General features: G+C 39.0%; 1 protein-coding gene across 2 annotated transcripts in view; it reads right to left on the bottom strand.

Annotated features, from left to right (window-relative positions):
* UBE3A (ubiquitin protein ligase E3A) overlaps positions 1–24050 on the bottom strand; it is a 55880-nt gene that overhangs the window by 7379 nt on the left and 24451 nt on the right. For both annotated transcript variants that reach the window (XM_019529447.1, XM_019529446.1), the window contains 3 exons: positions 19849–20159; positions 8171–9423; positions 2663–2807 (listed from right to left, as the gene is read on the bottom strand). In XM_019529447.1, the coding sequence (XP_019384992.1) occupies positions 2663–2807; positions 8171–9423; positions 19849–20159 (1709 nt within the window). The remainder of the gene's footprint in view (positions 1–2662; positions 2808–8170; positions 9424–19848; positions 20160–24050) is intronic.

Genomic DNA, 24050 nt, shown 5'->3' with positions numbered 1-24050 from the left:
GGGAGTTACTGTTCCCCCGTGCACTGCCAGGAGTGACCAGGAATAACGGTTAGGGCAGCTAGGATCTGGAACCAACTTCCAAGAGAGGTGGTTCTGGCTCCTACCCTGGGGGTTTTTAAGAGGAGGTTGGATGAACATCTTGCTGGGGTTGTTTGACCCCAGCATTGTTTCCTGCCATGGCAGGGGGTCAGACTAGATGATCTACTCAGGTCCCTTCCGACCCCAGAAACTATGAAACTATGAATAAGGATCAGTTTGGTAAGAGGTTCTATTCCTCTATGAGCTTACAATTCAGAAGAGCTAATTATTGGGCTTTTTGGGACTGTTAGGATATTTAAATCTAAAAAAAGATTGCAGAAGTTGTGGAATATATATTTCAACCTGTCTGCCTGGCAGTGGGGAGATCAGATACAGGGGGATCTGCTATATCTCCTTGGTGATCCAGGATTGCCTCATTAATGGGTAGGTCAAATCTTGCAGGTCCTTTTTAATACAGTACGTCTACCAGTGCAATTGTTCCGCCACCTTCTCTGAGGAAACCCCGGTTTGCTAATCTCTTCATTAGCTCCTGGTAACCTTGCAGGTCATCTGAGAGCTGTGGTATTTGATTAAATTGAGATGGCACCTATGTGGGGGAATTCCCTGTTTCTTAATTTCTATAACAGACTGAGTAGTCATGGGGAGAAATGCAAGTGGCCAGAAGCGTGGGTTCTGGATGAGAAATTTCCCTCCGACTGTGGAGAGAGCTGCTGTTCATCCTGAGGCCAGTGAGGCACAACTGCACTGACTAATCAGTAGCTGTGGTGACCATGCAGCATCTATATTTCAGCAAATGCCTTGGATGCAATGGCACTAAAAGTGCTGGTGTCTGAGATAGATCATGACTGGTACTCTGAACGAGGAGGTCACTGCTGGTGCAGAGGATGGGATCTGCAGCAGAAAAGGCAGACAGCCCATGCCAGATAATCATGCTAGGACTGGTCACAGCACTACTTGAATGAGCCTGGTGCTGGAGTGACAGCACCAGAGGTCTGTGACGCTGAGGTGTCAGGTTCATGCTGTCTTAATGCACAGAGGTGAAAGGTACCATTGCTGATTGTATTGCTTCTGCACTTCCAGGCTCTAGCATCTTTAATGCCTGGTGATTGTGCTGGCCCCTTGTCAGATGGGGGCACCAAGGAGTCCTTTGTTATGGGAGGCCTTGAGCAGGACAGCTGCCTTCATTTCTTATGCTCCAATCCATTTGCACTGGTACTGGGCATGACCATCTTTAAAGCCTCTCCTTCTGCGCCTATGGGAAGAGCATGGAGACTTGAAGTATGTGGGGCAGAAAATGGTACCAGGATTAGAGCTCCCAGGTAGGCCAAAGAGCCCTTGTCTCCCTTGTGGGCCAGGAAGTCTCAGAAGTCTTGTCTCTCTTGTGAAGGCCCTTTCCAATGTAAGGATTACTACAGCACAATAATGAGGACTTTCCCTCTCTGCCTCTGACTGGAGACCTGCCTCAAATCTCAACTGGAGCCAGTCAACGGTATTGATCCTGAAGGTAAAAAAACCCCAAAAACACTGCACACCTAGTGCTTGGGCATGTATAGTACTGAGCTGAGACCCTTATCTCCAGGCCTGACATGAAGCTGAGCAATTTGTTGCAAAGAAATAACCAAAGTTTATTCTGTGTCGCTTCCATTTCTTGACTGGAAGAACCGACAGATCAAGCAACTGTTTGGACAGGAATCCCCTTAGGCAGATAAAGCGCTGCCTGGGTCTCGGAAGCTGGGATTTGTCAGTTGCACGCAGCGCAAGCCCTGACATCCAGGCAGCATGTGGCTCTGGGCAAGGCAGCTGATCACCAAAATGCTCCCATCTCAACTGAAGCAATGTAATAAAGGAAAAAAACCACTTGTTTCTTGTAAGCTTCTCTGAGCCTTTGATGGGTATAGGGGTGCATGATAGAGGCAAACTGCCCTGAGCACCCACTAGGCAGGCAGGGGAGGTGCAAAAACAGCATCTGGCAGCTGTGTGTTCATAATCACAAACTATAAGTTGATATTTCTGCTTTGCCCAGGGCATCCAGCCACATCCTTATACTCCTGCTTTGGACACTTAGAAAGGGGCATAAGAAAGGGTGAGGCTAGAGTGCCCTCTATGGATACAGCTAAGGCAAAAAATCTCCAGCCAAAGCTCAGAGGGTATAAGTTGTACTCACAAATGAGCATGTGAAGAGAAGTAGTTAGCTGTGTTAGTCTGAAGTTGGGCAGGGCCTATAAGGTATAGTACCTTATAGACTAACTTGTTCAGAGAGATATGTCTAAATGAGTTAGTCTATAAGGTGTCAAACTGCTCTATCTTTTGCCTATGTGAGAGCATGTATGTGGGCAGGTGCTTGAAAGAGAACTAGTATTCAACTGACTAGATCTGACTTTGGCAACATCACTAAACTTACTATTATTTTAAAATCTGTATCTTGTCAGATTCTAGATAAAAGCTATGTGAATTATGTGAAAATATTTTGAAAAAAATTCTAAGAAAAAATCCTTATATAAATCTGCAGATACTGGGAAGCAGCAGAAAAAAGAAAAAAAGCCTCATAGAATTATAGCGGAAATACAAAAAGAAATGTTATGAGCATGTACTTTAGAAAGGAATGAGTTACTAAATTGCATACCAATATCTGGATTGAAGATTTCTTCCACAACGAGTTGAAAAAATTCTTTGGAAACACCTCCTTCATCTACCCCTTGCTCTCCTTCAAATTCCACATACAATTGCTTCTTCAAGTCTGCAGGATTTTCCATAGCAATCATCTCAAGCTATTTGTTGAATAACAAACATTTCATTAGTTCAACTTTTTTTTAAACCAGGAAAAAAAGAGAATCATGTATACAGAAAAACACAGGGAAAACGAGGAGCTGAAATAAAACAAATATTGTCCACAGCAGTAAATATGAAAAGTAACGTAAACCCAGAATTTGATTCTAAACCTGTTCTGCTAGCCATGAATTTGTAACCTGAAGTGGCAGATGCATGCGGCGAGGACTATCGTATCTTAACCACATCAGTGCCCTGGCTCTTGTTTTTAGGATTTTTATTAGAAATTTCAGTTTTGCCATAAGCAAAAACAATACATTATATAAAGGAAAGAAAAAACCCAAACAACTACAAAATGTATTAATGGGATAATTATGCACCGGCTCATTAGACTCAGTTGAATCCCACTTAATTTGTTCTTCACACAAAATTTATGCATGAGGGCTAGTCAAGCAAAGTATGCTGTTAACAGTTTTTCACATTTATATCAGTTTTCAGTGTAAGGACATCTATTTCTCACTAAAAAATCTGAAAAATCCACATAACACGATAAAAAGAGCTGCGAAAAAACCAAGTTAAGCATTCTTTTTCATCATACTAATGAACAGTCCTTTAAATCTTTCATATTTATTCAGTTTCTTTAACATAACTAATGCACTGCTTCCATATGAATGCAAATTCAGTTATTCCATAATAGACTTTCTATATGAGATGTCCTTAAACAGCGATGCTCTGATAGGACTGCCATGTTTTTTCCATCTACCTAGGATTATTTTTAGTTCAAGAAAACACCTTAGGGGTTGTTTACAACATTTCTGAACTGGAACTATCCCACTGTAGTAGTGTGAATATAATAGTTCAATTTATGGCAGTACATTAACCCAGTTGGGTCATCTATTTAAGTCACTTTGACACAGGTATACTATGTTTACAAGTGAAACAGTCCTTAGCGTTATGGTGCGCAGAGACCCTGTGCAGAGCATTTCTGTGGATCTATCTATTGTTATAGACGTGCAGTGTACTACTATAGCTTGCCTACAACCCCAGATACTCCAAATTACACCAATTAGCTTGCTGAATTAGGCAGAGTAAAAAAAATCCTGAAGTGCTTGCTACTATTTGCGTTGCTGCACTCCCCAGTAGCCTCTGCTTTATTAGTCATGAATTGTTCACCGATCCTCCTTGTCCTAAAAGTTTACAGTGCAAATGTAAAGGGAAGATGCAACACAGATATGAAGAGTTTGGGAAGGAGGACAAGGTAAGAGTGTGAATCCTAGAAGTGCTGATAAGAACTGGGAACATTGTTCAGCTAATTACCTAGCCACTAGCAAGCCTTTTGCAGGGATCAGAGCAGAGGCGAGTTGAAAGATCAAGAGGAAGACAGTGTAGTGACACTGAGGATTTCCTCTGAAGCATAAGTGGCAGCATGTAGTAAAGCCTGAAGGCATTTTGTAAAAACTTGACCAACTAGAAGTAAAGGCTGGTGCCTGAGATGTATAAGGGAAAGGACTGATGGCTCCATATTGCATAAAGAGCACAAGTTTTCATGAACCTAGCTTGTGCTCTAAATATTATCTCATTTATTTAGTCTATAACTGTGCATATCTACCCTGCCTTCTGACTTCATACCAACACAGCTAACTACTTCTCCATATTGCATAAAGCCATTTAAAGATGAGGCTAAGTCATGAAGACAAGGGCTCAGAGTAATGAAACTGATGAATAACGCAGATTTTTCATACAATTTACAGTGTATACGTTTAGTTGTGGTTGAGCTGAAAAGGGCTATCTATCCAGTTGGCGCTTGACACTACTAACAAATTAATTCATATGTGGGTTTGTTAAAGGATTCAAATATTCTTGAAAGTGTGCTATACGTCAATATTTTTGCAGCAAAACCACATAATATTATTTTCATATTTTGTACCTTGATAACAGAACCATGTGCTCCCTACAACTGTACTGTAATCATCTGTCATCTTAAACTTAAACCTTACATTTTTCAGGAAAAATGTATCTACGTGCTACTTAGCACAATGAGGTCTGACCTACCTTCCCAACATTAAGGAGAAGATAATTCACCGCTCTGAAAATGTCACATGTGTATTTTCAATTGTTATATCATGGTTTTCACTCAGGAGGAATTAAAATTGTCCTGTCCACATCCTTTGTTTACAGCTGACATCAATACTACCCACCAATTTGTTGCTCATTTGCTTTCTTATAGACAGTTAGTCAGGACTTACTGGTGGCTTTGGAGAAAAAACTGATAGCTAGCAGTAATATCTTTCAAGCTTCATGAAGTCACTGAAGTTATGAAAAAACAATGTAGCGAGTCATTTTCTTAAAGAAAATGTATCCCTTCACAAGGTGCCAGAATCCCTTATATGTCATACTAACAGACTTTGAACTGAATGATAGTATTTGCCTATATGAAGGCAATTTTACAAGCTATATTAGAATAACCTGCTTAGCAGCCTGATCACTAAGCTGAACTGAACAAGACTGGATTGATTGCAGGGACTTCTTATTTTCTCTATAAATCACAGCAAAGCTGGCTGAACGGTAACAATGAAGCAGACAGAAGGGCAAGTCATGACCTTTCTGTGCTGCTTAGTCGTAACCCTTACTTAAGATACCTTCCAATACTATGATGTGCTGAAAGAGGTCTATGTGGAGGCCAGCTGCAGGAATACCAAAAAGGTGGCCTTGGTCATTGCCCCATGTTTAAATCTGCCGTGGAGAAATATTAGGTTTAAGCAACATTTCTAGGATGCTCATTTCAAGGCTGTAGAGTTACTTCCTCTCCATCTTGTCTTTGAAACAAGGTGCATAGCAGGAAAAATGGTTTTCAACAGAAAGCCCACATAACAGATTGCTGCACTTACTAAGGCAGTGAATCAGACTGAGATTACATCATGGGAAATCTAGACTTCCATTCAAGAAGGAAAAACACAAGTCTTTACTTGACTTTCTTCCATATCCTGTCAGAAAGCATATCTACCTGTGCATCTGTTAAGTGAATACCCATGATGGAAATAAAAGTTATTGCCAGGATGGGGCTGGCCAAATTACTAGTTTGTAGTGGTATTACAATCCCAAAAAGTCTCAATAAAGCATGCTTCTTTTTAGTTATGTAGCTGAAGCAGTGAGATGAGGATCTCAAAAACTCACAAGTTCAGAGGGTGAAAGCTCAAACACAGTATATAAGGAATATTTTATTTTGTAGGTCAACAGGGACAGAAAGAGCAAACTGCAACAGCATTAGAAAACATTTTTTTTTTAAAATAAATTGCTTTACTCAGAGCACAGAATTATGCCAGTTTAACAACCTCCTGAATTGGCATTATTCATTCCACTATATTAATATTGCAATGTTCAACTCCCTCCCACCACCACACAATGTAGCACAAACAGGCTCTTGCAACAGGTATAAGGGCTCCCTACAACATAGGTTGTGGGAACACATCCAGCTTCTACACCAGGATAAAGATAGGTGCAGTAGCAGTGGATGCATAGTTCAAAAGGAAAAGGTGTTTGACTGCAAGTGATCTGACACAACTTGCAGCAAGGTCATCTCTAAACCACAACATGGCCAGGTTCACTCTGGGACGTGTTCATTGACGCTCCCCGAGACAGATTACGCATCGAGACATCAGAACCATACAACCCGTACCAATGTGAAACTAATGTTCAGACTGACGCACACGCCCCCAGGTTCTTAACACTACAATACTCAAGGCACTCAAAGCACTATGGGGAAAATGTGTTTGTCCTTGCCAAGCCATTGCGTGGAAGTACTCTTTGCTCACTAATACATCTAGCTATGATTTACAAGGGGAAAAAGTTTTTCCATTCGACAGCTCTCCAAATTCAACTGGTAATTTTTCAGCTAGCCTGATTTTTAAGCTCGTATGTGGCTGCCAGAAAAAGGTTGTGTAAATGGTGCTAATTCAATCCAAGAAATGCAAGCTAAAGAATGGAGTATATTAATCATGTAGCTGCAATGACTCTGTAGGGTTAAGAATTAAAAGGTAGTAAAACAAACAGAGAAGAGCCTGAAGAAACAAAGGCTCAGAGTAATACTGCTAAAAATACTGCAACGCTAGGAACTAGTTTATCTTGTTCTTGTCAAAATTTCAACCCTCTTCCATACATCATTTCCTTTAGCGGCTCCCCCTATATTTGTATATTTGTTCCTTCCCCCTTCAGCTTGAATTTACAGAACTAACACCTCCTATAACAGCACATTTGAATGGGCAGTTTTAGCCCATCCTCTCATATAGTCCTACAAACAGAAAAAATACACTTTTCCTGGCTTTGTCCCCAGAATTTCTTTATCTGAAAGCCACCTGGGGTCAATACAGTGATCTCCATTATGTTAACTTATGGAATTATAAAGAGAGATAAGGTATAAACTAAACAAGCAATGGATCCAATAATAGAACTTAATAAAACTCTAAGATTGATACCCATAAAGGTTTAGGCTCAAAACAACCTGTTTCACAGGTGGTGAATAGATCAGCAGAGCTTCCTGGGCAAAAGGACAGGTCACCTGGCCAATGTCCAAATCAGGCTTCTTCCCAGATCAGTCATAAAATTCAGTAACAACCAAGAGGCAGGCAAGCTGTTTTTAAGTTAATATGTAGTCACGAAATTGAACTGAAAACTTGTTTAGGGCCCTCAATTTAGTTTCTTCTCTAATATTAATGTTATAATAACTGGAAATGGTAGCCAACCTATACCAAATAAATACCAGTTATTAACATGCATTGCTGGCAGCCTCCTGAATTGCTATTTTTCATTCTAGCATGTCAATATTGTAATATGCAAACCCTTAATTCTGGAAACAGAAAGTGCAGGATTCTGTTTATTTGTTTCTAGTGGCTTACTGCTAAATTGAGATGTAGATAAAAGGAGTAATCTAATAATATATGGATGTCTATCTAGTAAGTCTGAATGCACTCAACAGGAAATGTTCTCTCTCATTCAAAACGACTGGAAAAATTGTTCTAATCTGAAAAATAAAATCACTTTTGGAATACAAGCAAGCAGAGCCGCGAAGATAACTGGAAAGTTTGTGTAATAGCAAAGAACTAAAACGGATGTGAAATGAAAGCTGGCATACCAAACGTCACTAGGAAAACTTATTACAGGACAGATCATATTAACAGAAAAAAGCTGTTTAGTAGTTTTAGGATCTATCATGATATGGCCAAGAGTACTGCTCATGCATAATAATAGTTCTGTCGAAGCCACATCTTTCTTTTTTGCTTCACACTCCTTTAGTTAGCAAAAGTATGTTCTGTTTCTGACTGTATTACATTAAAACATATTTAAAATTTTATACTGCTGCATGACTTACCCTGACAAGTGCATCATCTATGATGTGATCACGTCTCACTTTGAGTCGCAAATATGGGTTGAGCTGCTGTCCTTGAACTAAACTGTAGAGCACAGTTATGCGTCGTTCACTGTACATGCGAATTCTGTTGTCATAATACAATCCAAGGTTCTTGGTGACAGCATTCAATATGAAGGGACATGTCATAAAAGAGAATTTGTTTTCTGTTTCTACTTTGAAGAAAGTGTAGTCCTTGTCCATTTCTAGAACATCATTCAGTGGTTCATTAATAAATTCTTCAAAAGAGATAAGTGGTTTTCGGCAATCTATAGTTTTTACACCAAGTTCAGTTTCCAGTGGGTCCACTCGAGGCCCTTTTTTATTTCTTCTTTCCTCACCTAGAAGCTCTTGAAGGGTTAATTCACTGGATTCTGGGATGGGTTCTTCATCTTCTTCCTCATTGTGATCTGTATCCACATCTCCTCCCACTACATTTGCATAGTAAACCATTTTCAAGCACTTTGAAGCAGCAACAATGGCATCATCATCGTTCACTAGATTACGACTATTAAATTCATTGCTTATGACTTTATAGGTAATAAGCTGCTGAAATGTTTCCATCATTCTCCGAATCTGGTCTGCACTGTATTTAGACCACAATCTAACCAGTTTTGCTTGAGCTGCAAGGGGTAGCTTGCTCATTGCTTTGCAAAACAATGGCAGAGCCATTTCCAGGTATTCAGGGCTATGAAGATTACTGTTCTCCATAACAATAATAAACAAATTCAGATAGTTAGGATCCCGAGAGTACACATTATGGTAAGTCAAGTCACATTCTACATTAGGTGACAAGTACACGAGTGCATTTAAAAAGGCAGTTTCTATTTTTTCATTAGAAAGTAATCTATTGTAGACCCTTCGGACTGCTTCAATATCTACAGATACTTCATCAGGGCCGAGTTTTTGTAGGTTGTTATCTCCCTGTGTGTTGTCACCTAGTCTTGATGAAGATGAAGATGCACCTGAATCTTCCTCCATAGCAGCAGCTGAACAGGCAGCTTTTTCCTTTTCATCTTCATCCTTATCTTCATCTTTTCCTTGAAGAGACTTGAGCTCTTCCTTGGTATGCTGCTTGGCTTTTCGGAAACTTTGCACCAATGCCTCAGCACTAGAAAATACTCTCCCAATGACACGAATTAAAGGGGAAAAATCCTCTTTTTCTCTACATAGTTCAAGAATTTCATATACCTTTTCTTCTGTTAGATAAGTCACATCTATAAAAAAGTTAAAAAGAGATCAAGTTTCAAAATGTGCTTGAATTAAGACATGCATGTAATCTAACAAGTTACAGTGATGAAAAAAAATTGTTAAAGTCACCTCACATCTAATCACTTTTACTCTGTGACAACGTACAATGAGTTTAAGATGTATGTTCATTAACAGGTAGAATCTGTTATACTGTCACCCTCCAGTAAGCTTCACTTCTTACTTCTATGGTGCTCATTGGCCTTAGAGAGTCAACTAAATAGCAAAATAGCTTTTCAACAGTTACACAAGAAATGAACTACATTTGTGAGTATCCAGAGCTGGCACATCCGAGAAAAAAGTCAGTACAATATTTAAAGTGGTCATTAAAAAATAAAAGCCTTACAAAAAGGAGATCAACCTAGCAATATGCATGGTAAAACTATATCCTTTTAGCATTACAAGACAGAACACCAGTGTTTTTAGTTAGTTATTGCCCAAAAACAGCAACATTTCTTTTAGAGCGGCTTGCATTAATGAGAAGCCCGCATGTTTAATTTTTAAAATAAACAGATTTCCTAGAAAAGATATTGTCACTTGCTTATTTTGTATTACAGGAAATAAAGAGACAGGTAATTAGTCATTTACATTTTTAGTATTCTCTGTAGCAGTTTTAAAAATATCATGCATAGCTAACAGATATCTGAAGTCACTGTGGAAATGAGTACAGTTCTCAGAAGCTGATGTTGTCACAAATAATGCACATTGCTGACAATAAATGAGACATGGTTGTTTCTGAATGCAGTGAACCTACATTGGTTTAACAAGCTAAAGAAGACCATCTAACACAGGCTGTTTTTTAAAAAGGTAATTAAAGTATCTCAAACAATGCAGAGATGAAAAATCCAATTTTGGTACAAAATTTCCTTGTTTTATCATCTTTTCTCTTTACTGTTGCAAAGACTTAGGGCCAAATGCAAACTGACCTTGAAGGTGTCTAAAGTAGACTTACATGAAATACAGGTACCCAAGACACAAAAGAAATCCTTATCAACCCTGTATCAGCAGCTGCAAAAAGGTCTAGATTAAGTGCTGCCATTTAGCCTGAGGTAATTCTCAAACAGGTGGATTTGGGCTACTGCACTTGTTCAGAAGCAATCTAGATCAGTGGCCATGACGCACAAATCCCACCTAAACTGTGACAATCCAAACTAGTGCTCGGTGATCCCTAATGCCTGCAGAAGTCCCTAGTTCCTTAGGCAATCACAGAGCGCACAACTTATATTTGACACTGGAAGTATTCATACAATTCATTACAGAACATGGTCAGGTAGTGATGATAGTAATGAAGTTTTACCCAAAAAGTTCAGTGGTCAAAGCATCAGAAGATCTTGGTTTTAAGACTTACCACTATGCACTTTCAAAAGTGAATGGAATTCTATATCTTATACTGACATCAATCCTGCTTTAAATGACTGTTGTCCTCTTTTGGGTGCTCTGGATCCTAAGAGATGACAGAGATGGCTCCCTTCTACAAATCTCAAGATACTGGAGGAAACCTCCTATACTCTCCGAGTCAGTTGTCCTATCAGTTTAGATCACCTACGCAAAGGAAGATGCACACTTTGGGCACTGCAAAACTAAGTGGAAGCATCCATTAGTTTACTCTGATCTGACCATTATGCATTAAGTATCAATGTTAGTCTCACTGTATGGGTCTACATGTGCATTAAGGCACTTTGTCTAATGTGTATTAAATTTTGTACCTCAAATGTGAAGTACTAAAGAAACGTGCATTAGGCTGCCTTAATGTGCAGTAATGAATGTGCATGGTTTTTAAAGTGATGCTTAATGTGCAGCAGCCTACCTTACTGCACATTAGCCTAATCATGTGTTTTTTTTACGTGATGTTTTAAAGTGCAGTAAAATAGGCTACTGCACATTAAAGTGAATATGTAGATGTGCCTACTGCGTGTTTAGGTCAGTTACAGACAATACACTTTACCAGTATAAGTGACTGGAAACGAATCTATACCCATAAACAGAACAGAAGTTCAGCACACTATCCATAACAGAAGAGAAGTCTGGCGTGCACGGACTGGTTTAAAAATGGTGGAACCCAGTGTAAGGTTCCTCCCTCCCCGGGGCAGATGTGTGTTCTGTTACCACACTAAACTATACCACTTATAGAAAACGATGCAACTTAAGATTGATTCTGCCTCAGGCTTTTTGAATATCTGTACCCAGCCTCAGTGGGGTTACTGACTAAATACTTATAGATCAAAACTAAAAAATATGCTTTAGTTGAATTATTAAGATTCTTCTGTAAAGATAACTTTATTCAGGACTAACTAGATCTTATAACAGTTCCAGCTGGGCTTTCAATGAAATGCACTGCTACACTACAGAATCTCATCCATTGTACACACACATTATTGGAGCTATTTTTATGAACAGTTGTTAAGTGCAGTAATTAATAATTGAGAATGCTTTTTAAACAACATTGATTTTTACATTTTTTCATGATATAATTGCAGATCTTAATGTGTATGTGCCTAGCAAGAAACCAAAATAATCATGTACGTTAAATCTACATGTGAAATAAACACTGTGAACCGAACCCCACCCTGCAAAACACAGCAGGTTATGTAGCACCTTGCAAAAAAAAATCCCATTAGAGTACATGTAATGGAGGAAATGTTTCAGATCATGTCAAAGCAATTAGAACTGAACATAGGAAAAAAGAAAAACCTGAAAATGGAATTATTAAGGAAGATTTGGCTCATCCAGAGACCTGAAGCAACTGGCGGCTAAGTTTGATTGAGCAGAAAAGACAAACTTGGACATTCCTAATCATCTGCTAAATTCACATAGAAGCCATAAAATAAAGGAGCTTTCTGTTTTTGTTTTTCATGCTGATAGGAAGTTAAACATGAAAGCAAGCAAACAATAAAAGTTTTACTCCTGAGAATACAGCTGCACTGCTGAAGCTACAGCAAGCAGTTCAAACTACAGTAACAATGTGCATGGTTTGAGTTTCTTGTAAAGTACATACAGGAGGCAACTTAGTAACAGAAAGGAACTGCCATTTGCCTTTCTAAAACATTTTCTGTTCTATGCCAGAAGCCCTTTAAACCAGGTTTATGAAATGCTACATTCCCAGGTTCTGGGGTATAGAGATTATTAGCTGTATAATAACTAGGATAAAATAATTAGTTTATGTTTGTGAAAATGTACTGCATTTCAAATTTCTACGCTCTCATGAAATTCTTCTTCAGTTTTAGAGAAAAGTACTTAATTGTGTTAGTCTGAAGTCAGGAAGAAGGCAGGACAGGGTAACAACTTAGAAGGGCGTAAAGCTTTCACAGACTACTTAATCAGCTGTCATCTCTGAAAGCTTACATCCCACTGTACCAGTGAGGCTCTAAGACACTAGTGCTCAACTCCCAACTTCCCGAAGACCCATGAGCCTTCCCACAGGTCCGGAAATTTGGCAGCGGGGGAGTGCTAGCAGTGCTTATTACTGCTCCTCTCCTGCCAAAGTTCCAGATCCACAGAGTCCCTGTGGGCTGGATGACAAGGCCTTGCACATTAGATTGAATCAGTGCGCAGCTGGATCTGGGTGCAAGGAGCTGGACTGGTGCAGAGTTGGACAGTACCTGGGGCTGGCTGTGCACCACTCATCCAGCCTACAGTCCTGAAAGGTTGATGTGCCCAGGCTTCTGTCTACAATTTTAGTTAGTGTCAACATAAAACAACATTTCTAATACACTACATTTCTGGTTAAAATAATTTGTATATCATCCACTTGCAGAGTAATACCAGTTTTATTGTTTATACCTTCTGAGCATACTCGGACTATTCTTTATATACTAATAACACAGGCACTGCTATATTAGAGCAATCCAATATTCTGTCTCCAACAGTGCTTAGTACTGGATGTAAGTATTTTTCCACCAAACTAATATAGAATGAAGTGCTCGCAGGGGAAGCTTCTTCCTAATTCACAAATTGCTGGTTACCTCATTCCCAGAAGTATGAGATTGTACAGATTGTAAGTGACTATGGTCAGTCCAATGTGATCCATCAACATTTAATTGCTTTTTTGAAGTCTGGTTTCTCACTGGTGTCAACATCATCTCATGGCAATACTCTGCAGGAAGTACTGTGTTGTACCACTTTAAAGTATGCTACCTTTCAACTTCATTGTATATTCTTGGATTCTGAAAAGGGTAAGCTGAATCATCAAATCTGACTTCCTAACATTCATCTTTGTCTCTCCAGCATACTGCCTCTTATTATCAACGACATCAAGCAAAACTATCTTTATTTTCTCCCTCTTGGAATATAAGCTTATTTACGTCTCTTTCCATTTTTGCTACTTATTCTTAGGTTCCTATTTCTGCTAAACCTCCTTGGATGATCACAACTGGATATAATACTTTAGGTGAGAGCATTTAATTGATGTATGTAGTGATATTACAATATATAATATTTAATGATTTTTTTTCTAAGCCACACCTTCTTTTTAAAACATACTTTCATTTTATTTGCTACTGAACAGAGGTTATCACTGAGGCCTTTCACAACAACATCCACTATTTTCCCTGAATGGTTTGAGTTTTTAGGAGTCATTAACGTAAGAGTAGTTTAAATTAACCCTTCTAAATTTTCTTATTTTGACTTTAACAAATTTCATCCTTCACCATCCTACCCCATTCACTTAGTTTCGTTACATCCTCTTTGTTGCATCCACTTTGTCTCCTTTGTTTTCAGCAACTGTGAATTATCAGCTGTTCACTCTTTTTACAGCTCTAACCCTGTAGTCCCAAGTATCTCTTGTTAACTGCTTGCCACAAATTGAACATTTATTCTAACTCTGTCTTTTCACAGCACCTGATGAAGTGAGCGTCCATTTACAAAAACATGTACTGTAGTGCTGTATGTACATACATCTACTTTGGTTAGTTTATAATGTGCAGACTTACACTGTCTTCTGTACTGGGGCCACGGACAGCAGCAAGGAACAGTTAAGACAGTGGCAGGAATATTTCCTGCAATACATGCCAGCAGCAGCCCCAACAGCAGTTGTCAAAATTCTTCCTTAGTTGTCCTGTGAACTTTCCTACCTCATTCAAACTCTGCACCTTTCCCTCAGATTGACTGGCTGTAACCTCTGCTTCTGCTCTTTTTTCTTGCACTGATTTGACAAAAGAAATCAATTTCTGTCTTTAAGATCAGGTACAAAGGTCCTCACAGAATCATACAAAATTAGCGTTGGAAGGGACCTCAGGAGGTCAGCTAGTCCAACACCCTGCTCAAAGCAGGACCAGCCCCAACTACATCATTCCAGCCAGGGCTTTGTCAAGCCAGGCCTTAAAAGCCTTCAAGGATGGAGATTCTACCACCTCTCTAGATAGCTGTTCCAGTGCTTCACCACCCTCATAGCGAGAAAGTTTTTCCTAACAGTCAACTTTAACCTTCCTTGCTGCAACTTGAGACCACTGCTCCTTGTTCTGTCATCACTGAGAAGAGTCTCACTCCATCCTCTTTGGAACCAACCTTCAGATAGTTAAAGACTGCTTAGTCCAACCCCAAATCCTTCTTGTTTGTGATCTGCAGCGCTGCTCCCTTTGGAGACTGGCCTGAGGTAGGGGGTGGATCACTATTAGGGTTGTAATCATTGGTGCAGGCAGCTAAGGCAAATTCAATTGTTTAAAAGTAGATTTGGATGCCTATGCTTTGGAGTGGCTGTTAAGCCTTGATCTATCTAGTCACTTGATAAGCTCCGAGTAGAGTCAAATGTAGAATCAAGTTGCTTACCCTGATTTTTTGGCATTCTTAAGTTTGACTGCTGTTTCCCCAGCAACTGTGACTGCAAAAGGACCATATAATTTTTTGTTCCAAAGAAAATTAAAAGCCCCCATAGGTTTTAGAAGAAACTTATGTTCTGCAAAGGATGGGCTATCTGTCCCAGCAGCTATGGAGACTGATCAGTACTGGTGGGTGGAATTAGTACAAAGCAGCAGAGACTTGCAGATTGGTTTGCCTCCAATGATTCAAGGAGAATGTTATCTAGTGTCCATGTACGTACCTCTGGAAGACGAAATAAACTACAAACATTCTATTAAATTTGGAATGATTAAAGATATGAACACAAAATCCATTCTCACTACAAAAAACACTTCCAATAATTCTGAACAGCTGGTGGGTCCCTTTTCCTACTCATTTGCCCATCTTGTCTATACAGACAGTGGGTCAGGTTCATTTCTTACTACATACTCCTACAGTGCTACCACAAATTAGGGCCCAATCAGGAAGTGCTATTGTACTACAAATACTGCATTTATTTCAATAAGATAGCCCTCCAATAATTAGAATCTATATAAGGAAAATTTATAATTTTGATACAATTTTCCAGGTATAGAATCTAATTATTGGAGGGTTGCCTTGAATTTTTCCCTGTCCCACTGCTACCATAAAGAAAAAAAAAAACCTGAGGGGGTCAGGTAGCCCCCTTGCCCTCTGCCTCCCTGACTTCTTCCTTCTTACTGTCTGATCCTGCTCTTCCTAAGCACATAGAAGTCAGAAACAAATTTGAAAACACTGACCTCAAAATAAACACAATGGTAGCAATTTGTATATAGTACCCATAGACTAAGTTAATCTAGAATTGACACACGTTAGCTTTTTGAAAGCTAAGTTTTAATACAGGTATTCTATAAACACACTTTTAAGCAGCACTTTGGCACCTACTTACATATAGTACAACCCTGCATGATATTATTCCCAAGACAAAAGGCTCATGATTTACCATAGGCCCCAGCAGAGTAAAAAGCATTTCAAGACATGATGACCCCACAGCTCAGTATTGCTCAGTACTCCAGATACCTCCCCTTACACAATGGATCCATGTGCTAATTAGCCCAACTCATGACTGGAACAAGGTGTTTTTGTAACAAGTCCTGGGATCCTCCAAAAACTTATATGCAGATGAAGTGCAGGGTAACCTGGTCCAACTCCACTTTATGGACTGGCAAACATTACCAAGCAGGGTCCCAAACTTCATGGAGGGCAGGGCCACACTAATCATATGCGACAGGCTGACAGAGCCCCGGGGATCCTGGGTGAACTGTTTGGGATCCCACTTGGTAATGTTTGCCAGCCATTTAAGGCTGGCGAAGAAACAGGAATCCCTGGAAATGGGATAGAACGGTGCAGCTCAGCTGTAGGAATGAAGAGAAAGTTAAAATGTAGTGACTTCAAAGAGAGTCAGTACTGAGGAGGACTGTACTCAATGGGCACTAGCATATACCTTATTCAGATGGGCTGCACTAACTTAGCCTTGTGGTAGGTTCCCATCAGCATGCTTGCCCGATTGGGGCAATGCATTTTAAAGTTGCAGAATCATAGAAAATTAGGGTTGGAAGGACTTCAGGAGGTCATCTAGTCCAACCCCTCTCAAAACAGGACCAGCCCCAACTATACATCATTCCACCCAAGGCTTTGTCTACCCAGGTCTTAAAAATCTCCAAGGATGGAGATTCCACAACTACTCTGGGCGACCTGTTCCAGTGTTTTACTACCTGCCTAGTGAGAAAGTTCTTCCTAATATCTAACCTAAACTTCCCTTGCTTCAACTTGAAACCACTGTTCTCTGCCACCACTAGCTCCATCCTCTTTCAAACTCCCATTCAGATAGTTAAAGGTTGCTATTAAATCCCCCCCTCTGTCTTCTCTTCTCCAGACTAAGTAAGCCCAATTCCCTTAGCCTCTCCTCATAAGTTACGTGTCCCAGCCCCCTAACCATCTTTGTTACCCTCTGCTGGATTCTCATCAATTAGTCAACATTCTTTCTGTAGTGGGGGGCCTAAAACTGGACCTAGTACTCCAGATGTGGCCTCACCAGTGCTGAAGACTCATGCTCAGTGCTGGCTGTGTTTAATAAGCTTCATAGCTGGTTTCCATTAATGAACACATGCTGCTTTTGACAGCAGTTTAATGATGAACAATGTATTTAAAGAGGTTTCTGTGTATGTGAATGTAAGACACAGGACCTCCAATCCTATGCTGATTTGGGGGGGGAGGAGGAAACGTCATCTTATATTCAAGTAAGTATGGTACAGGTGAATGGTTCACTGCAGAGGCTCCAGGTCTCTAAATTCTGTGCAGAAAAAACCCAAATAGTTATAGTTCCCCTTACATTTAATCATTAATGAACATGAACACTATGCATCACCAAATGTGTTCCACGGGTACTTTTTTTTTTAAACAATACTTTTTGAAGTGTAATTAGCTACTCCATATTCAACACTTTAAATGTCTGTTACAAATAGGTTAGTTTGTGATGAAGAAAATGCAAAGTGACACTCATAGGGTATTATTTTTTTTTTCATGGGGTAATTTACAAATGACTTCTTTTAAATGCATTTCAGCTTACAGAATCATAGAAAAATGGGGCAAAATAGAAAAATAGAGGACCTTAGGTGGTCATCCAGTTGACAGTCTTCATCAAGACAGGATCCTCCCTACCTAAACTGACTCATCCTAAGTGTTTGTCTAACCTGCTCTTAAAAGTCTGCAAGGAGGAAGATTTTAACAGCATCTCTGGGTAATCTTCTCCAGTGTTTAACTACCCACTTAATTAGAAAGTTCTTTTCTAATATCCAACCTTAATTTGCCCTACTGTAAAGTATGACTGTTCTTCCTTTCTTTCCTCTTGCAATGACTGAGAATCTTCTATTACTATCAGCTTTATAACAACTGTCCATATATTTGAAGATGTAGCAGGTTTGGGGTTTTGCCTAGCTCAAAAGCCTCAAAACTCAACACAGTTCTTTATTTCCTGGACACACCTGTCCCACAGGAAATCTCTTAAACATAAAATCAGTCCTCAATAACACAATTTAGAATAGTCCACACCAGGCACACTTACAGTCCTTGGTCTTCTCGAGCCCAGAAAGGTGCCGCCAGCTCTCTGCTGCTCCCTCCATATACTATCTTCCTCCTCAGGCTGTCTCTGACTCAGTGCTGGTGTGGTGCTGCTGCTTCCAGTCTTGCAGCCCTGGGCCTTTTCCCAGACCCTGCGTCTCGGACTGACCTTCTCTCCTCTCTCTCTCATCTGCCTCTCCCTGGGAGTCTCTCTCGTCTCCTCTGGCTCCTCTCCCTAGGAGCTTTTTAGCTTCCATGGCCAGCCAATTATGTGGCCTCCTAGCAGCCTGTAATTACTCCTAACTGGTCTGTAGCCCCTGCCAGCCTGAGGGGCACAGCCTCTACCTGCCAGTCTGCTACAGAAAACTTATCATACCTGTCCCCACCATGACCTCCCATAACTTGTAACACTTCCTTGCATGTGTCCACTAACTTTCAGGTCTTTTTCTGCAGCCCAGCCTGTCATTTTTATGTTTGCACATGTGATTGCTCCACCTGAAATGCAGTACTCATGCAGGTATACATATAAAGAAAGTATCTTCATATGGAAGTTTTCAGTTAAAAACCAAGCTATTAGCCTTCTCCATCTATATTACAAGTCAGCAATGTTCAGCCTTTCTGTAACAACCTTATCCCTAAGGAATTTTTTTGGGAGGCTGACATTCTGGTTGGTATTTGAGAGTCTGGTACACTGAGGAAGAGGGTTTATGGCTAAAAGTGGGTAATATTTCAAACCAAGACAAGAACAGATTTGAGCTGCAACGGATCCTTTTGCCTTTGCAAGAAACCCTGTTGTTTCCACTGTTGCTTACCTCCTTTACTTGTCTTGTTTTCCAACAAGAAATCGGGGCCAGCAAAGAAAGATGCAATTTTGTGATTCCAATATACATTGAGGAGTCATGAAACTGAGCATGAAACTAACAGCACTTAAGCATCCATAAAAAAAAAAAAAATAGCATATGATAAACTTCTGAGATTAGAAGAATTCCTTCCTGACTATGGTTATCATTTTCACACAGTGATTTTTAGTGTGCATCACAGAAGAGATACAGGAGAGAAATTCAAAGAAATAGCTAAATGTCAAACTTTGGGGTACATTTCTTTTTTATGGAGCAATGCCTGGTGGAAGTTATTTGGAAGGATAATGCTCCCATTCTTTCATGAACCCAATATCTCCGGCCAAACTACATAACCTGTAATCTCAAGTGTTCGGCTTTCCAAAAAAGTGGCCGGCCAACTCCTGAGTTGCAAAATTCTTTAAATGGATGATTTCTATTCCTTCTGCAGCAAAACTATAGCCCTGGAAGCCTAATCTACATATAGAGCTTAGTAGGACAAGAAAAAATAGCTAATTTGGAATATATTCTGAACAAAACACCTACCATTTTGCAGTGTTTGTTCTATTCCAATTATAAAATGCAGCCCAATATTGAGTTCTTAAAAAGGAATGAGGAGAGTGAAATCCATATGCTTCCAAAAACACCATGGTAAGTTATTTGTATGAAAAGTCTAGAACGTCTTACCTTTAAAATCATCTCTTGGGCCTTGCATTTCCTTCTTGTTCATTTTTCTGTCAGTGCAGGAATTGTTATGGGCACCTTTGGAATTGTTTTCTAGGTATGCCGAGCTTGTTCCTTTCTTGGAGGGATGAGGATCACAGAGTTTTGCATTAATCTTATAAAGCTCGAGGGCCTTAATGGCTGCTGCATTGTTATCCATACGAAGAAAAGTTGGACAGGAAGCACAAAATTCATTCGTGCAGGCTTCATTTCCACAGCCCTCTGTTAACTGGTGGTAGTAGCGTTCTATTAGATGCTTTGCAGCTGCTCGCTTCCTGTACCAAACATTCAAACAGTAAGCACAAGGATTAGTATGGCTTTTATTTACAAAGCTCATTCAAAAGTATCAGCAAGGCAGAGATTAGTCAGACACTGAAATAAAGCCTTTCTTATAAAGAGGACACACATCAAGAGATTCTGAAAATGTACGATTCTTATTTTGATAGATAGAAGTATATTTATCACACAATTTAGTCTGTGGTCACATGTAAATGGAAGATGAAGCCTCTTTTCATATATAGAGTGTTTTTCAGTTACCAGAAGCTCCCAGTTCTGCATTCTATTTTTATATTTCTATATACTATGACACTTTTGCAGGGGAAAACCAAGTCATTCTATTAAAACTTAACCCAATTCAAGTAGCTCCAAATCAGAAATCTAGAATTAACTGTCAAGAAGTTTGTTTGCTACCTATGGAGACTTTTTACCATCTTTAATTTTCCTTGCACCTGAGGAAGGGTGTATTTGCCCAAAAGCTTCCAGAAAAAGATTTTTTTTTTTGTGATTACTTAGTTGGTCTAAAAAAAAAGTATCATCTCTGAACCAAGAGTTCTAGTGCTTTGCATTTCTTTTAGTCTCATACCAATAAGTCTACCAAATACATCCCTGAATCATTACAGGCAACATTCAACTAGTTCACTTACTGACCTGTTGAATATGCTTCCATGTTGCTATTACACAATATGAACATCTTACATGCTTATTGTTTTATCAAACTATTTGAGTGGCATAATTCTGTCCAAACCGAGAAACAACCACTGGATTAATTTAGGACCCAACCACTAACATGGATACCTTCACTGAGGGTTAAAATTATTCCGCAGCTAACAGGTACTCGAATTGTGCACTTATAGGCACTTGAACTTTTGAAGTACAAACCTGAACCATGGATAAATGACAGAAGGGAGCTGACATACAGAATGATGCAGCTAATATTAACTATTAAAAAAAACATCTCTAGTATGCCAAGGATGCAAATCCTTTACAAACCTGGGCACTTCTGCAGCACTGCTGGAGCAAAAATGGCTCTAACAATTCTAAATTTATTCAGTTATTTACCAATCAAGGCATTCAGTCTCTGGATAATTTTACTACTGAAAATACTGTAATAAAAGGGAAACTCAAGCCTAGTATCTTTCTCCTTACCCAATAAGGCATTTGAGTTTGAGTGTTTTTTCAAAGAGTCTTCCTTTCTTTTCCTAATAATTATATTTAAAATATAAAATAGTTAAGTGTCATGCACTGCCATGATGAAGCTCATTTACACTTAGTATTAAAACCAGTAAAAAAAATCTTGAAAAAAGAACATGCAAATATTTAAAAGCTGCTTGAAGTTTTTGCATTATCAGAAAAAAAAAGTGCAGCTCATCCAATGCAAAAGGCCTATTTCTTTCCCTTAATTGTTTGGAATATTTTACATGTATTTTTTTTCCCCTTAAATTGTTCTTAAATTAGGAGAAAAGGAAATTAGTCATTTTAACAAAAACGGCAACTATAAGAAGAGGGACAAACAACATTCTGGGCTTTTTAACATTTTAGTAAGTAAGAAGGTCCACATCTAGACTTCTTTACATTCTACAACTAAATCTTTCCCTTTTCTCTTACTCAACCTAGACAGAACAAGCCATCTTTCAGTACACAATACAATATGTGCTATTTAGTTGGAATTAGTTTAATAAGGGAAATTATTCTGTCTTTATCAGATCATATTTGAAATGACTGCAACAATGGCCGACATAATGAATATGGCGGACTGAGTTTTGTAATCTATAACAGGAATTTTACTCTAACAGGAGTTATCTTTGCTCCTGTACTCATCATGATGGAAAAGCAAAGAATTTTCATGCATAATGAATTACATTAACCATTTCCAAATATGCTATAAAGTTTTTGAAGAATCATTTACATGATTTCTAGTATCCATGATTTTCAGGGTCAGCTTGAAAGCAGATTTGATCAAAATGGGGCAGGTATATTCTTCCTTAGGAGGATAAACTACAACCGTTTTTAAAAGGAATTTTATATCACACAAAAATCATCTTATTCCTACATGCTAAATGAAAGAAAGGCTAGAGATTATTCTACAACCTGAAATGGGTCTCTAATGTACAAACAAAAGTCACTCAAGAAGCTTGCTTTAGTTCTAATCACAGGTTCTCCATGTCTATATGTCGACTGCTCTCTCTTTGGTTACCACAGGCTACTGCCACTTAAGAAGTTTGTTTCAGGTAAACTAAGCTAACTGTCCTTATTCAGAAACATTTTTCTTTCAACATATAACCAAAACTGTATGTACTTGTCCTAAACTGTGAAGCACTCTGGTACCAAAACCTGAAGACTGCACAACAGTTTCAGTTAAATTACAAATGAGGCTTTTATTTAATTCAGTATGGAACCTGTTATTCCTAAGGCAGTGGTGCTAAGCCTTTTTTGTCCAGCGGGCTGGATGGGCTAGAGTATCTCCAACATTAATTCATACTCCAATATTAACCTATTATTTCATTTGACATTTTATACTGCCTCTAAATTTACCAATTTTCAATGCACTATAGTTTCTTTTTAATGAAATGCATAACTGAATACTCAAAATTAAACACTGTATTTAATATTTGGAAATTGTACTTCCTGGTTGGGGCCTTTGGTGTTTCTGGAAGAGAGAGAAAGTATAGATTTTTGACGTGACAAAACTACTTGAATATAAAATGAAGAAGAAGAAAAACATTCTTGCAGTTAAGGCATTGGGCTAGGACTAACAGACCAGGTTCAGTTCCTGACTGGTAGGTTTCCAATGTGGCCAGGGCCAGGTCATTTGGTCACGGCTTTTAAAAAAATGGGTTCCTAAAATGAAGCTCTTAAGTTAGCAATTAAGGTCCTAAGTAAGTGGATCTGATTTTCAAAAGTTCAAAGCACTCAGCAATGCTTGCTGACTTAAAGCTGTTAAACTGATGATGATTCATCCACATGGAAAGTCAATGTGCAGCAAACTAGAGTGTGAATTCACAGTGCACTGGATACTCCACACTAAGCTCCTGTAAGGGACTCCTAGTGTGTTTTAATTACAGGCAAAAATCCCTCTCACCAACTCTCCATACATGTGGAGTACATAGCACATTTACACTGTAGCATACTTCACACTAATTTTCCCATGTACACTAGGCCCTGAAGTAGGGAATGTGCCCTAGAGTAGGAATAATTGCAACTGTTTGATAACACTGATACAGTTACACCAATACAAAATACTGGCCAGTCTTTCACTGCGATGACATATTTGCAGAGGAGGGTGTGCACTGAAGCAGTCATCCTCAGTGCAAAGAGATATACAGAGCATAATCAGGGGCTTAAGACTAGATTCAGTAAAGGACTTTGGAAATTATGCATCACAACATGTAACTTTAGGCACCTGGCTCCTGAGTGAAAACGAGAACCCAGAGAGCGATGCCTAGGCTCTCTGAACAGGACACTGAGAGAGTTAAGCACTTGAGATATTTGTAGGTGTAATGTACAAATTAAACTAAAATACATTTTTTCAAAACTGAAATAATTTTGTTTCTAGGTGTTGCAGAAAAACAAGTGATTTTCCTAGAAGAACCACATTTAATTGTACTGAGAATTACTTTTGTAGAATAATGGGAAAACAAAACAAAATCCATCCCTTCGTACATACTCCAAAATTCAATACAAACAACCAAAATGTCACAGAGGGGTTTCAGTTTTAATTGGGACTTCCTGTGACTGATCCTCATTTTCAGTTTCCAAATGTTCACGTAGAGATTTATTTTGGATTTAAAAATTAAAAATCGGGAGGCCTAATATTTGTACTGAAACTGGTATGGGACTGATTATGGTGGCTTTATTGTACTGAACCACTCCATCAGTTTTTATTTAAA

This window comes from Crocodylus porosus, unplaced genomic scaffold (genome assembly GCF_001723895.1).
Source record: "Crocodylus porosus isolate Cpor-Errol unplaced genomic scaffold, CroPor_comp1, whole genome shotgun sequence".
NCBI classification, from domain to species: Eukaryota; Metazoa; Chordata; order Crocodylia; family Crocodylidae; genus Crocodylus; species Crocodylus porosus.
This window is presented reverse-complemented; position numbering and strand designations above follow the sequence as displayed.